General features: G+C 33.9%; 1 protein-coding gene across 13 annotated transcripts in view; it reads left to right on the plus strand.

The window, feature by feature from the left end:
- The window catches only part of PPFIA2 (PTPRF interacting protein alpha 2), a 360,230-nt gene that overhangs the window by 106,821 nt on the left and 237,703 nt on the right, over window positions 1-15,706 (plus strand). For 3 of the 13 annotated variants that reach the window (XM_074827134.1, XM_074827135.1, XM_074827137.1), the window contains exon 1: window positions 6,824-7,199. The exons of the other annotated variants lie outside the window; for them this stretch is intronic. In XM_074827134.1, coding sequence (XP_074683235.1) covers window positions 7,119-7,199 — 81 coding nt within the window. In that variant the 5' untranslated portion in view covers window positions 6,824-7,118. Of the gene's footprint in view, window positions 1-6,823; window positions 7,200-15,706 lie in introns of those variants that run through there. 13 annotated transcript variants of the gene reach the window in all.

A 15,706-nucleotide genomic window follows, 5' to 3' on the forward strand; every position in this document is an offset into this window, starting at 1 on the left:
GCATGATTATTCAGTTTTATGGGTTTTATTCTGATTATTCATGTTTCTCCAGTTCCTGATAGCTTCATCCAGAAATATGTTCACAAACACTATGGAAATTTTAATTGAGAAAGAAAACAAGCAGACTTTCTTTTGCAAAGGCTTACTGATATCTGCAGTCCTTACTGAAATGAGTATTCCCAGTTCCCATGTAAAATATGGAACTAATCAGTTGTGAATTTTAGCTTTTGATTAAGTTCTTCAAGTTCTTACTCAAAGGACCAGTTTAGCAACTTGCATCACTCATTAAGACAAAAGATATTTCCCAGATGGAGCAGAAATAGAAATAAAAGACAAAGACGATTGCCTTGGCACAAGCTTTCCTGACAGCCCTTATCTTCTAGATATAATTCTGCTACTCATTTTCATTAGTAGTTTACTCTCTGAATAGTTTCTTTACTTGTGGGACAGGATACATTTCAGGGTACGGAAAGATTGCAGAATTGGTATAAAATAAATGAATAGTATGAAAATGAAGAAAATAATGCCATTAAGAAGAAAAAGTGTTTTTTGAAGGGAGGATAGGAAGGTTAATAGTGAGCTGTGGTAAGTTGTAGTGCTTGAACACATTATCTCAAATTTGTATCTTCTTTTGTTTTTCCATCATAGGACCTCATCCTATTTTTAACCTCATGATGAGGCACATAATGTAAGATGTTCACTTAAAAAGAAAAAGCCTCTCTGCTGAGGATGATACATAGGCAATGATTATCATCTCTTACGTTCTTTCATAATTTCTCTCATCCTTAATGTACTGTGATCCTTGGCAGTAATTTATATGATTTAGATTCTACATTTACTGGTAAGAAATGACTCTTATTTTGCAAAGTACAGTGATACCACTGTGTATAATGTTACAATATAAACAACTTAAAGGATGTAAATAATGAAAGTGATACCTAAGTGGTATCGTGCAGGGTGAAATAACAAGCTGCCTGTTTTCATTATTTCTTTGCTACCATCTGGAATCATGTTATTTTGGAGTTTTTGGTCTTGATTCATCAAAAGTTAATGTTAGATTTTACTGGATTTTTATTGAAAATACTCATAAATGCAGTCACTGCTGTGATTCTACATTAAAAAGTGTCTTTAATTCCAAAAAGCCTCTAGACTTTTTCATTAAATATGTAGTTATGCCAGAATACAGAAATGCAGTCATTCCTGGCATCAAAAGTGAATGGCAGAGGACACAGGTTGTGTACTAAATATAGATTCATATCTGTGCTTTTGGCAGTTGAATCCCAAGAGTCATGGAGAAAGGAAAAGTTTGTATCTTTTCAAATCAGGTAAGATATAACTTAGTGGAACAGAGATAAATCTTCCCTCATTTTTTTGTTGTTTTGTTTCATTACACATTCTCGCAACTCTGCCTTCCTCTCCTCCTTTAACTCTCACATTATGCTCTACATCCAGAATACTTCTTTATAATCAAGCATTATGTTTTCATTCAGTTTCTTTTTTAGATTCACTTAGTGAGTCACTGTCATCAACATATAACTTAAAAATAGATAAAAACAGTGTTTATATCAAGTTAATTTCAGTTACCTAATAAGCTTCTGTGTACAATCTTGATTCACTGATAGTCAATTTATATAGAGGAAACACAGATCCAGTGATGAGGAGTTGAAGTGTTTCAAGAAAAACAGAAAGGTCCTTTGGATATTCATCCCAGCTTTGTTGAACCATACAGAAAGGGAGTCAGATATAGAACTATTTGATCAGTAAGCCTTGAGAGTGTGAGAATTAATTTTTCACACCTGTGATGACCAGAATATTGTAGGCCACTGCTGCACAGGGGTCCTAGCTGTGGTCAACAGTTACCTCTCCAGAATGTACAAAAGGAAGGGAAATTTTACTTCTTCCCAAGCAAACAAATTGCAAAATCAAAATTTTCTTTTGGACTTATTTGCATTGTGGTTTCATTTGAAGATTGTCGATTATGGACTACATACATGATAGGTTGTAGGAAATGTATTCTGGATTAGCTCCTGTATTCATACTGAATCAGTGATTTTAATTTTATTGACCTTTTATAGCATAGAGAGTGTTAGTTAGAAAAATGAATTGTGAAGTTTGCCATTTAAAAGAGAAATGGTTTTGAAAGTTTGAAGTTGATTGTCGATGTTGACTCTTTTTTTAAAATAATTGCATACTTGGTAAAATGTCCCAGTACACACAACAAAGCAAGAGTACTTCAAAAAGAAATTACATTCATATTTGCATTTCTTCTGAAAGCTTCAGTCATTGTTCGTGTGCTTGAACGGGAAGCCATTGTACAGAATACATGGTTTATACTTTACTATTGCTGACATACAGTTTATACAGCTAACAGAAGATATTTTGTTCTGCGGTGTGCTTGCCTTCATAGGATACACAAATCCTTATGTTTGAGGTTAAAATGGGGCTTATAATTGCATGCTGACTTGGTACCAGCACTTGCTCTTGTAAGACAGGCTTTCCTGTACAAGCATTGGTATTTGTATATTCAAGATACAAAGCAACAAAGAACATTGATGGAAAATGTTGATAATCAGCTCTTAATTACAGAAACAGGATGAATAACAGATAAGCTGATCTATTTCTACGAGTCTTCCATTCTAAAAGGATTTTCTGTTTGTACCAGAAGGCTGAAAGGGAGCAAAAACTTCCTTGTGCTGGGTTTCATTTTCCTTAATTCTCCCTCCCACTTTGCTTTCTGGGAGCTATAGCAGCTGGGAAAGGTTAGTTTCTGAAACTTGATATGTATGAGTTCTATACATTCTTTAAAGTATATTCATTTGTCAGATAATGTTTTTGTGTTGTTTTTTTGATGAAAAAAAGGAAATACTTTTGATGTAGAACTTCATTAAATGAGCTAAAAGGAATTGTAAATTTGGATATGGAGAACAATTAGATGTGATGTGTGCCTTTATGTAGATATTAATTGCAATTTGATAGCAGTTTGAATAGCTTTTCTCTGAACCGTGGTAAAGGTTTAACATGTTTTTGGCCATTAATAGTTGGAAATCAGAACTCTAAACATTAATAGTTTTCTGTTTAAAGCAAATTCAGGGTATTTTATCCAGATGAGTAATGTATCATATGATACTCCCTCTATATTGACGTCTACAACAGCAGGTATTAAAGAAACATCAATTCAAGTACAGTATTGTAGATTTTGGAAGCTTAGTAGGGTTTCTGTGGGTCTGTGAAGTAAAAACCCGGTAAAAATCTGGGTTTAATGTGAAAGATCTCTAATGTTCTGAAAATCATACACTCTCACTGCTCCTGGAGGAAGGCATGTTTCTTTAACATGGTTTTCCCTGATAGAGACAGAAATGAGAACAGTATGTGATATAAAGTACATGTTTCTGGATAATTACTCACTTAATTTAATAAGAGCTGGTGATTTAAATCTTAACTCAAAACATCTGCTTTTCTATTGCACTACATATTCTGAAGAGAAACTATATCACACAAGCACTAGCAAATTAAAAAGCTAAGTGTGTTTGTAATTTTAAAAAGTGCATCTTGTCTCTTCAGTCAGAGATACAAGTTCTTGTATTAGTGTCCCTGAATTTTCAAAGTACATCACATAATGGTCTGATATATATATTCCTTATTTTTTGATGTGTAACTTACTGGTTTTTAATGCATACATATATCTCTATCTATCTACATATATCAACATATATCTACATTTCTGTATCTACTATAAAAAATACTAGGCTACACATCAAAAAAGAACACTATTTTTTTTTAAATTTATACCACATTGAAAGTTTGGGGAAGGGGTATCTAATTAAAATATAAAGTCAGCATAACACATATAATATATATTCAGAGCTTGGTAACTCATACATTCAAAAGTAATTGGAACTAAAAGCATCTCAGAAGCATTGCCATGTCTCATACTTTTAAACATGTAGGATTTCTTTTTTTTCGTATAGGAGGTTTTTTTTCCTCCACTAAAACTCTTTCACTTCATGGAATAATAAAATCATTTCATCAGAAGACTCATTGGAGCAAGTATCTGAATTGGGATTATATCCTCTGTGAGCACTCCTACCACTGAGCTGTAGTCATGGTCTGTAGGTGTGTTTCTCTGTTTGTCCTGTTGGATCTGTTCAGTTTCCTTTATTCTGTTCCACTTTCTGCTCCCTTTCAGGCTGTGTTGCTTGATACCCAGTTAGACATGGGAGACCTGGTTTTAGCTCCTTGCTCTGAGGAGATTGCTGAATCCCAGCTTTGGGGTTGCTAGGTTTTCTGAAATGTGACTTCTCTTTCTGTAATTGTGAACACGCATATTGCCATGCATCAGTTCATACTTTACTGAATTTTCCTATACCCAGACCAGTTCCTGAAGGGAGACTGGTTTCATGTTTTTCAGAAAAACATTGTTTTACACAAACATTTTCAAGCTGTTTGAGTGTTACATAAAAAATATGTTTTCATTCCATGAGAATCCTGCAAGAACATGGTGTTGGCCTGTTTCACAGTGAGCTAGAAGAAAATTTATAGTTGTTACTGGGAGCATTTCACATGAGGTAGAAGTTAGTGGAGAGATAGAACAACAGTTGCAATGCCATGCCTTCTCTCCAGATCTATACTGATTAGCTAGGGATATGTATTGATTGGAATTTAAATGTGGGGGAGGGGAGGGTGTTGGGGGTTTTGTTGTTGTTATTGGGTTTTTTAGGTGCAAATTCCTTCATCTAAGCAGGGAAACCAAAACAACAGATTGGGAGCAGTATTTTGAAAACCAGTATTTTTTTCAAAATAATGGGCAGCTAGGTCATGGTGGACAGTGATCCCAGTAAGAGTTCCCAGTGGAAGGCTGCAGCTAGAAGATGTGCAGTCTTTCAGGGACAAATATGGGACTAGCAAGTCAAAATACAGCAATAGTATTACAATTGTGGAAGGCATTATTGAAACTGTCACTAGAGCAGTTATGTTTAACTTTGGTATTGACCATTTCTTAAAGATGTTGAAAATATTTTTTTAGCTATGAACTAGCTTAAGGTTTAGAAAATGTCAATATGGGAGATGACCTAAGTTTCCTATATCCCTGGTAGAAACAAGGATTGTGAAAGTTGTGAAGTTGTGAAAGTTGAAGCAAGAGAAAATCAAGCTAATAGGTAGTTATTTAGTAATGAAAGTAATTGTCAATTGGAGAAATGTTTGTGGGATTTTGCACATGAATTCTTCTAATTATGCATTTGGTGAGAAAAATAAGAGGTAAATTTCTGTCATTTTCAGGGCAATCTTAAGTGTCCATAAAAGAAACTTTATTTGTTGAGCTGCAGGGAAATAGCATGTTTGGTCAGTAGATCATAAAGGGGAAAGTATCAGCTCGGAATAAAAGGTTCTATACTCAGATTACCAACAATCTGGTACCACTTCTTTGACCAGTTGAGGGGCCCATTGCTAACACCAGCATCTAGATCTTCTGGAATAAAATGCAGAGAGGGGAGAATAATCTTAATTGGAAATCTAGGTTTCAAGAAAATGTTCCAGACAGTAGTTTTGCTTTGATTCAGTAAATGTTATAGAAGCAATATCATGGTAATTATAAGAAATTGTTAGACATGACTAGGATCTAAGAAGAGTTTTCTTCTCTTTTAGAAAATGATTATTGTGGTATGCGCCACACTAGCATACACATTTAAACAGACAGACATCTCTGCATCTATCCCAACTCCTTTCACAGTAATGTTACTTTAGAAGCTGTATTATCTTCAGTTGCTAAAAGCATTAAGATAAAACAGGATAAAAAACAGAGGCGGCCTGGCAACTCAGCAGGCTTTTAGATTTTTGACAAGTTTCATTTTGAAAGTACCATTTCTTAAATGGTTTGTCTGTTTCTCTTAAACCTTATGAATAAAATGCAAAGTGCTTGACAGAACATGTAAAGTTAGTTTTCCAACCTCTTTACATTTTTACCCCTTACTGAAACCCTACTTTTCAATTTTTGTAAGTGGAACACTTATTTTTTGTTGCTAAAAGTTGTCAAGTTCTTTGAATGTTACTTTCTTTAATGTCTTCATGTAGTTCAAACAATTGTGCGTGAAGAAAAATACAATGAATGCTTTTGGGATGTTCAATGCAGGTGTTCACAATATTATCAACCTTAAAAATTACATTTTTTGAAAGATACTGTATATAGCTAATGAGCTAAGCTGTAGATCTATAACTTTGTGGAGCACAGTAAGGCTCAGAATAAAATTTCAACCTTATACTTAGTAATGTTGGGTAAACCTTTCCTAAAGAGAGATTCAGACTGAAGATGAGAAAAAAGAATTAGAAAACAATGAGAAAAGAGAGGCTTATAATGAGTATTATACTTAAACTGACTGTAGCTCTGTAAACAGTCTCATAAATATTTATTTCCCACTATTTGCAGCCTGTAATAGAACCAAAAAATTAAGAAGTATAAAAAATATTAATTTGGAGAGCAATACCCTGTTTCTTTGATCTCGGCAAGGCAGTCAAAAAAAAAAAACCAAAAAAACAAAAACCACCTTCGTGTTATTTAAAGCAAGTTGGGATGTGTTAACATAGCTGTCAGCAACTGAAAAGATAAAATTATCATTGTTATCAAATACAGCTATAAACTGAACACAAGACATGCTTCAGGTTAGTCAGAAGAGGTCCTCTGTTTTTCACTGTGCGTGCTTGCTTGAAATGAAACTGTGTGTTATTGGTTAACTGGGATGCTTAGCATAATCACTTTGGAAGGCTGTGGTGGAGGGAGGTGATTATCACTGAGAACAGATGGGCAGGTCCAAAGCATTGCCAGATTCTGCACAAGCTCCATGTACTGTAGGTTCTAGCTCTCTTTTCTTCGGCATTTCTTATTTTTATTCATTGTGCATATTTTGAAGGGCTAGCTGAGCGAGAGGTAAGGGAGCGATGACCTTACAGTTTAGCTCAGAGATGTAGGAGTGGGGAATTCAAAGCGCTGTCACTATACATCTGAATGGATGGGACAGACTGCATTTTGTACGATTGCCTCCCTAAATGTATGAAAGGATTTATCTCTGAGCTTAGCACTCTGCATCTGTAGCTCTCTGTGGATTGTATTGTGAGTGTGACCAGAAATGATATTCTCGGATATGAACACTGTCTCTGCCTCTTCTAAAGTGCATCCTCCTAATGGGACCCGGTTTTATACTTTTCAGGTAAGTGAACTTTAATAAAACTGAAAGGATTTTTCTTAGTACGTAAACGATAGGTAAACTTTGAGTAAGAGTAACTAATAGGTTAAGAAGCTTATGTGTTAATTAGTTTCATATTGGTACAAGAAAATATGTAAGAAATCAATATTATCACAGTAAGTTTACTGCCTTAAAAAAATCAGCATGTAAATTGTTCCTAAACAAACATAAAATTGCATTCACAATGATTTTGCTATTGATTGTCATTCCCAATAATATTATCGTCTTACAAATCATTAGATTTATAGTTCCTTAGATGGACCCACACTGTCTTCCTGCTTAGTTCAGATAAGCACTGTGTTGGCATTATCAGAAATTCCAAATTCATATTATACAAAAAAATATTTTAAAACCTTTGTATGTTGTACCTGTCTGGATTTTTTATATTAATCCTGAATGTAGTTTTGTGCTAGCTGATGCTTAATTTGATTCATGTGGATAGTAATCACACATGTGCAATTGATAGAACAGCAGAATCTATTGTTAGTATTATTAAGGTTCTCATTTAAGCCAAGTTTTGCCTTATTCAGGTAAATAAGTTTGTGTTCTTAACTAAAGGTAAGAATTTATTATATGCTCTAAATCTAATGTGCAAACCAGTCTAATTACAACCATCTTTCAGTAGCATTTAATTAAAAGAAATCTTCAGTGCCTTGGCTCTGGAAAACTATGTAATCCTACATTAAGATTTTAACAATAATTAAAAAACCCCACAAACCTCCTGTCCCAGCTGCTCCTTATAGCACTCCAGCCCTGCAGGGCAGTTCAGACACTCCACGACTTAAAGTGGCAATAGCTTTTTCAGCTCAGCCTCTGATAGTTAGGCTTTAAGTAACCTGCCCATTCCTGATAATATAACTGTTTTGCCTTTTTAGTTACTTTATGCTATGTAGTGTGATGTCTTTAATATGTAATAAATCCTGTGTATGCTACCAGAGAAAACAATCTGAGGCAATTAAAAGTTGATCATAAAATGCATGGCAAACTTCTTTCACAAAATACAGGTACCCCATTCTTTGGGTCCAATAACTGCATTTCATTTTGTCTTCTTTTAATCCATTGTTTTTAATTGTACTGTCTTGCCCTTCTTACAGTGATGTCAAATGATAGTTGAGGGCTGTGCAGAAAGAATGGCATCCTCCTAACAGTGACGATCTGCTGATCCTGGCAGTGATTCAGAGACATGAATGCCCCAGGCCTGTTCCTCTACAGCATGACTACTTTTTTCACACACTGACATCTAAATATTCTGTACAGCCTACTGTAGCTATGCTCTTAAACACAGTTCCTGATGTCAGGTATTCTTTTTGAGTGTGTTGAGTTGAAAAAGTCACTAAAATTAGGATGCTTGGTTGTGATACCAAATTGACTATTTTATTATGTGGTACTTATGAAAGTAAACGCTAACAATGAAGTATATAATTTTTTTACAGTATGTATTGTTGCTACTAGCAATCTCTGTGATTATTGTAGATATTATCCCACATACAAAAAGTTCTCTTTTGAAAATTATTTCTTCCACTGAGTTTTAAGCTGAGGGCACAATAAATAAAAGGGAAATATAACCAAATTTCCTGTTGTGTTCTGGATACTTTAATGAACAATATAGAGTTAAATGATCTTGGAATGTAAAGCTGCTAATTCAGGACAGTCTGCGTTTGTCTTCTAGAAGAGCTTGGTGTTATGAGTGCTAAAAGAATCCCTGAAAAAATAAAAAAAATCGACCAAAGAGAGCCTATATTTTCCTGTAATGCCCTTTAAAAATTATTTTTTTTTAATATTTATTTGTTTACTATATGCAGTATAAAGAAAGATATGTGATGGAACTTTCCAGTTCTTGCTTTGGCTTCCTTTGTCATTGCTTGCTTCCTAGCTTTTGATCACCATGTTTGTGGGATCTTCTCTTTCCCTCTTGAGTTTCTTCAGTCTTTTGCAAATGTAATAATTGCTGAGGACTTCATATGACTCTTGTTAATTGTTTTGATCTGTTTTAAACAACTTTCACCTTTTGCTTTCTTACCTTTTCTATTGTTTCTATATGTTACATTGTGATCACTTTGAGACAGAGAATCTCTTCCATTTAAATAGCTTGCAAAGTTATGGGACAGCTTAATGGTTCTTAATTTGAAATACATGTGCTGGTATTTAACCTAAATATGTGAAAATAGTCTTAGCAAAGTCAATGTCTAGCATGTTTGAAACTGAACAAATACAAAAATTGTGAGATGAGCATCTGAACTCTGACTGATGGAGGGTAATGAGTCATTAAGCTACTGAATTAATTGTACATTGATGTAATGATTAAGCAGCTGAATTAATTGTACATTGATTAAAACCCACAACATGTTAATTCCTTCAGCAACAAAAATGGTACTGAAAGAAGCACAAAGCATGAGTGCAAGTTGTAACTTTATTATCGGCAATTCACTGATGTTCTTAGGAAATAAGACCAAATTGGTCTCCACTGGCCAAGGAATCAGACTGGCCATACAGGGGTGCATCTGGCAGAGCACTTGGACTGGGGAGAATCATAATTAGTGGATATCTTTGCAAGTTTTTAAGCATTTATTAAGATCTAAGTATGCTTTAAAATAAACTATAAAGTGTCTTCACACTATAACTGAGCATTAATTGAAATTAGAAGTCTGCCATAAATTTTCAAATTCAGAGATTTTCTTGCCTGATGAACTTTACTTCCAGTAGATTAAATTAACAACAAATTTCTTGACAACTAAGTGCAACATTTAGTTCTATTTTCACCTGTAATGACACAGGATGAATAAACAGGTTTTTTAACTTCTCCCTTCTCTCCCTCTTTGTTGTGTTTTATTAGCTTCTTTGGTCTCCAGGACACCTACTGTTCAGAAGAAGTATTAAATTTTAAAATTACATTGATATCTGCAACTATCTAGAAGCTATGAAATTGCTAGTACCTTTGTTCTGCTCAGGAAATCTGTCGTGAGATTCTGAAAATGTTAAAAGCGTCGGTATTCAGTATATTGGCTGAACCAAATGCTATAATTTAAAGAAGCTTAAGCTTTGGTCCCTAGACTGTGCTTGATTAAAGCAATTAAAATATAAAACTATATGAGAAGGTCATACAAAGAAACTACATACTGTATGAAAGGAAGGAGTTATAACACTATTACGAACAAGGTTTAGTTTTATAATAACCAAGGCAATACCAGAGTTTAGCTCTTTGTATTTCAGTATCTCTCTGTTTCATCTCAATTTGCTTGTGCCATCCTTGTCAGACTTCTTCAGCGATATAACAGAAAGCAGTGATTTTTCTTTCTTTTTGTCTTCAAGCTTGGTAAAAAGGTAGCATTTCTGCTACTCTATGTGGATAAATTAGTTTGCCAGCAGTTCCACAGTAAGCATGTATCTTTCATGAGCATTGTAAACATCAAAGTCCAAGTAGTAACATTGCCTTGCTCTCTGGTTGGTCTTGCGTTTCACTGCATTTAACAGTTATTTGCATAAAATAATGATACGGGTGGAAAAGTTTGGATTAGAAAGGAGATATTTTTAACTTGGATATTGGTTATGAAATGGGAAACATTAATGAACTGAAAAAAATTTTTAATCAAGCTGTTTTTATAGAGAACTTGAGGGTGGTTCCTTTTTATGGGAGCATATCACAAAGAAAATTAATCTTGAAATTTCAGATTTTGTTTTTGAAAGTCGTGTAATAAAAGCAACTTAAATTTATGTTGGTGTTTATCATATCCAGTAAATATTTTTTGTGTTCTTAAATTGGTTGTCTACACCAATAGATGTGTATGCTAACTTGCACAACTTACAAACATTCAAAATATCTTCACATTGTGGACAATGTTTATTTCAACAAAATTTGAAATTGAAAGAACCTTTGTTTCAGGATCTTTCCAAAAGAAAAAAAACCTGAAATATTTCTGTGAATAGTATTTTTAACTCTTGTAACTTTCAATTATTAAGCTAAGTACACATCTAAAGCACAGATCTAAACGCAGAGCTAAATGAGGGCTAAAAGTAGTTGCCAGTAGGCAGAATTTAGGAACTAGGCATGTGCAGTAGAGAGAGACAAACACACTCAAATTGTGGCAGTACATGGGGTCTCATGGATCTGGCTGCATCTCTAGCTTTGAAATCAGCAGTATGCAGTAACAGTTTCCATAAATGTTAAACACAAACCTTCAAATATTTGGAAGCAATACTAGCCCATTTTCTAGTCAGATGAGATTTGTAGTTTATAAATGAACTCTTACGACAACTAGACTATATTCCTTCTTGCTAACAAGTAGTGAAATAAGGACTGGTCTTTTCTGAAACCTTGGGAGGTTAAAGCAGTTTTTTAAAGTTAACTGATGGTCAGAAGATCTGTAAAGAAATAAAATCACTTTCTTACAAAACCTGCAGAGAAATCCTAAAATACTGATATGACATAAAAATATAAATACACTATGAACTACTGTAAAAGTGCTGATCAAAGGTTTGAAACTGGGTTACTGGGAAACTGGGAAATGTTTCTATACATAAAACATATCTATCAGCATGATACTGATTACTACTGGTTTTTATTTCTTAGCAACTAAATGTTAACTCCAATGACAGTGAATTAACAACAGAATGCAAACAAAAATGTTACTTTCTGGTACAGAATGTGCTTTGAGCTGTGTGGAAAAAAGCATATTCTATAAGAAATACTAGATGCACTCATTAATTTTCCTATTAATTCCTATATTAATAGTTTAAATGAACTTACTCAAAACTTCTGGTTTATACTGTTGTAGTTTTAGTGTTTAAGTAATCTATTGTTCTTTCATGTATCTTCTTATATGGAAATAGTAAATGAAACAAAAAGCCTCTTTATAAGAGAAAGTATCTTGTTAAAATTTACAATTGCACTTGTTAGCATACATTTATCATTAGATTATGCTTTGGGCAGGTATGCTATGCTACTCTAGTAGGCGGTAACTTTTCTTTTTGACTATTTTGTTTCCTCACATATTTCTGTGCAATATAATTTAATAACAAAGACAACAGATTTTGAGTTTATTTGCAGAAATCCCCAGTTTTATGAAAAAAAAAAAAATTTGGTGATAGAGATGGGCTGTTAGTCACCTTGTATTTGATGTGATCACTCATATTGCTACAGAATTCTTGTAAAATATATATTTGACGACTGTATCCCTAGTCTATGCAGACTTAATTGCACATGCAGAAAATATACCATATATAACATGAGAATACGGCCAAAAATTTGTGTGTACTTTCAGAGTTGTGTCACCTGGTCCATGGAAGAACTGTGAAATCTGATCTTACCTCAAACTGTTCCTCTGGCCAAGCAAATGGGCAGCACCTTTCAGCAACCCTCTGCCAGGCATTGCATTTCTCCCTTAGTTTTGCCTTTATTTTTATCTAAATCTTTATTTAAAAGATTTTTCACTTAAGCACTGAAACAGTATGTTTCTTTCACAAACATAATGTAAAAGTACTAAAGGCATGTTCTGTGTGAAAACTGCAAGTCCATAGCCAACTGGTAGCTTGTATCAGTAATGCAGGTAAACATCAGTAAAAGGCCAGCTATAACAGGAATCAACTGAATAATTGGTTTTACATGCAAAAAGTTGTGGTGCAGATCATGTAAGGTTATTGTAGACTTCAGAAGGTTTGAAAGCTGCATTAGTGAACATAAATAATAACAGTGGCAGAAAGGCTAACAGTGAAGTGTTTTTAAAGACTTCTGACATGTTAATGGTGACAGAAAATGGTAATGCTGGACCAGTGCTTCACCCTGTAGCCAAAAAACCAAAAAATCATTACAAAGTATGGGCAGTGTCAAAGGCAGGAGACAATAATACAGTGATTTGCATTGCAAAGAGCTTGGAAATATTTATAGCTGTGTAAGTGGGTTTTATATAATTTTAGAATTTAGGAACTTTAGAGGAATAGTGTGAGCAATATGCTTACAGGCTCTTTTACTCAGATATAAATGACAAATGGCAATAGCGGCTGGTGTTACATTACAAGTGAGTGTTATTTATTCTTATTTACTATAATTATTCTGTGATATGTATTTTTATTGCCTGTTTTGTGAAGAACAAACTTAAAGGTTTTCTGCTCAAATACAGACATGTTAATGCAGTGTTAATCTGAATGTACCCCCAAAATATTAATGTTCTCTGTATTAAAAAATTATAACATTTTGAAGGAAAAATATTTTAACATTTTATACATTAAAACATGTTATACCAAATAAACTTTCAATAAGTTTCATCTGGTAGTGCTGTTAATTTTTTTTTTTTTTTTTTGGTAGAATGGAGAAGACTGAGCATTTGTTAATCAGTCTAGCTATACTGACAATTAGTAGGTTTAATCATTTTACTGAGTTGGTCAGAATGTGGCACATAGAACAGAATTATTCAGGCTGACAGGAAAATATGATTGTCTAAGTTTTCAGCTAAAAAGCCCTAAAACTGTTACTGTGAAGTATTTAATGTGGTGTGCCTTAGGTATCTAGAGAAATAATTTTGTTTGAACAAGGGTTTTTTTGCATAATTCTGTTGTGCCAGAGAATTGTGATTTGTGGCCATCAGTGCTCATGAAAGACAATGTCCTCACCACCAGCAACCCTGTCCACACCTATGATACAGGGAGTATCTTTGAAAAGCTACTTGTTTTCTGGTTAACTTCTGAGTTTAATCATGCTGAGAGCTGCCCCAACTGCCACCACATACCCGCTTCCTGCTTAAAAATCAGTAGCACTGCATGGTCCCACATTTTCCATAGTTTTTTTCTAGCCAGTCAATAAAATGGTGATAGTTTTTATGAATATGCTGTTCTTCATTCAGTGAACTAGGAAGGGTGACTTGACTGAATATTAACTGATCTATAGATACATTTGATGTATGTATTTGATACATTTGCATCCTTCTTTGGGTGGAAACACACATTGCTTGAGGAAGAAACGAAAAACATTATGGTTCTAAGATAAGCCTTATTACCATGAATTTGGTAGTGGAAATCAGGAAAAATAATTTTGTGAAGCCATGAGATGAAACTACACATATGCACACACACAGACACATGGTTTCCAAAAAACAATTAAGAAAATAATTGAGCATAAAAGGATTCTGTCTATAGTATTTTTCAATTGTAGAGACTTAGTAAATTATGCTATTTACTCAAAAAATATTATAATTAGAGTAAGCAAAGAAAGCAGGACCTTAAAATACATACATAAAAGAGCGCTTAAAGGCTTTGTGGCTTAAGTCAATATTCATGTAAATTTTTCTTTTGCCTGTCATACAAAAATATTTTGTCCACATAATAGCATTTTTTCATGTGTTGAAACTGAACAGTAGCCAAGCAGAGCAGTCAGTGCACCTTTTCCATGCAGAATTCCTGTCATTCAGGGCGTGGCCAATTCTGCTTTGCGAAGTAATGGAGTAAAGAGTCAGAAGGTAACTTGTCCTTTTTCTGCCAGAAGCACTGGAGCTAAAACAGAGCTGCTGTTTCTTTTGCAGCTGAGTGGATGTGACCAATGAAAGCAGGGGATCAGTAGGAGGAATAGCAATAGGAGTGCTTTCCTCCTATTCCAGAAATAGGATCGTGGTACAGTGTCTGAATCATAGCTAGAAATCATGTTTCTGGCTCAGTTTTCACTTCACTTTATTTTATATAACATATTTTGTTCTCACGGTCGTTTTGTACATAGTTCATAGATCTGTAAGGCAAGAGGATCTGTTGCTTGCCTGTTATTCATGTAACACTCATGTTGAGAGGTGGGTGATCTACCTGAAAATTTCTTCTTTTTTTTACTCTGTCTTAAGGCAAGAAAACAAGCAGATGAAGGCAGACAATGCAAAATACTTGGCATGTTGAACTGTCCTGTGATTGAAGGCAAGAGATAAAATGCATTGTTTTAATGGTTTTCAATAAGTTGAGATGTGAATAAGCTTTTTTTCCTGGGGAACTTAGCCTATAGGTATGTCTATTTGTGGGAAATTACTGTGATAGAAGCATTAAAGTAAATATTTCAACCTTATTCATAGGTTCTATTTTCATTTTGGAGTAATGTTAATATACATCACAAGATTTTTAATACTAAATTTCTTAGTAGTGATTTCTGCAAATAAATTTTATTTTGCCTCACCTGTTCCTGTCTAGTTAAATATTCAGTTGGCAGTTATGCTTAGCATAACATTTATGGAAGACCATAAGGTTAGAATTGTTTTGAAATGACAGCTGACATAATTAATTTGATATTGTGATTCACTCAAATATGAAACAAATAAGAAAAATATGGATTCAGTATTTCCACTGAAAGAATTAGAATTACTGATTCATGGAAATTTAAGTGATCTGTTTAAATTTTTTCACTAGGAGGAATTACACAGTTTCACATGAGTAAGAGTGCTTGTTCCCATAGAATGTATTATTTCTAGTGATAGGTCTAACAATGTATAAGTTGATTTTTTTTTAAATTA

The sequence above is a fragment of the Strix aluco genome, chromosome 5 (genome assembly GCF_031877795.1).
Source record: "Strix aluco isolate bStrAlu1 chromosome 5, bStrAlu1.hap1, whole genome shotgun sequence".
Taxonomy (NCBI): domain Eukaryota; kingdom Metazoa; phylum Chordata; class Aves; order Strigiformes; family Strigidae; genus Strix; species Strix aluco.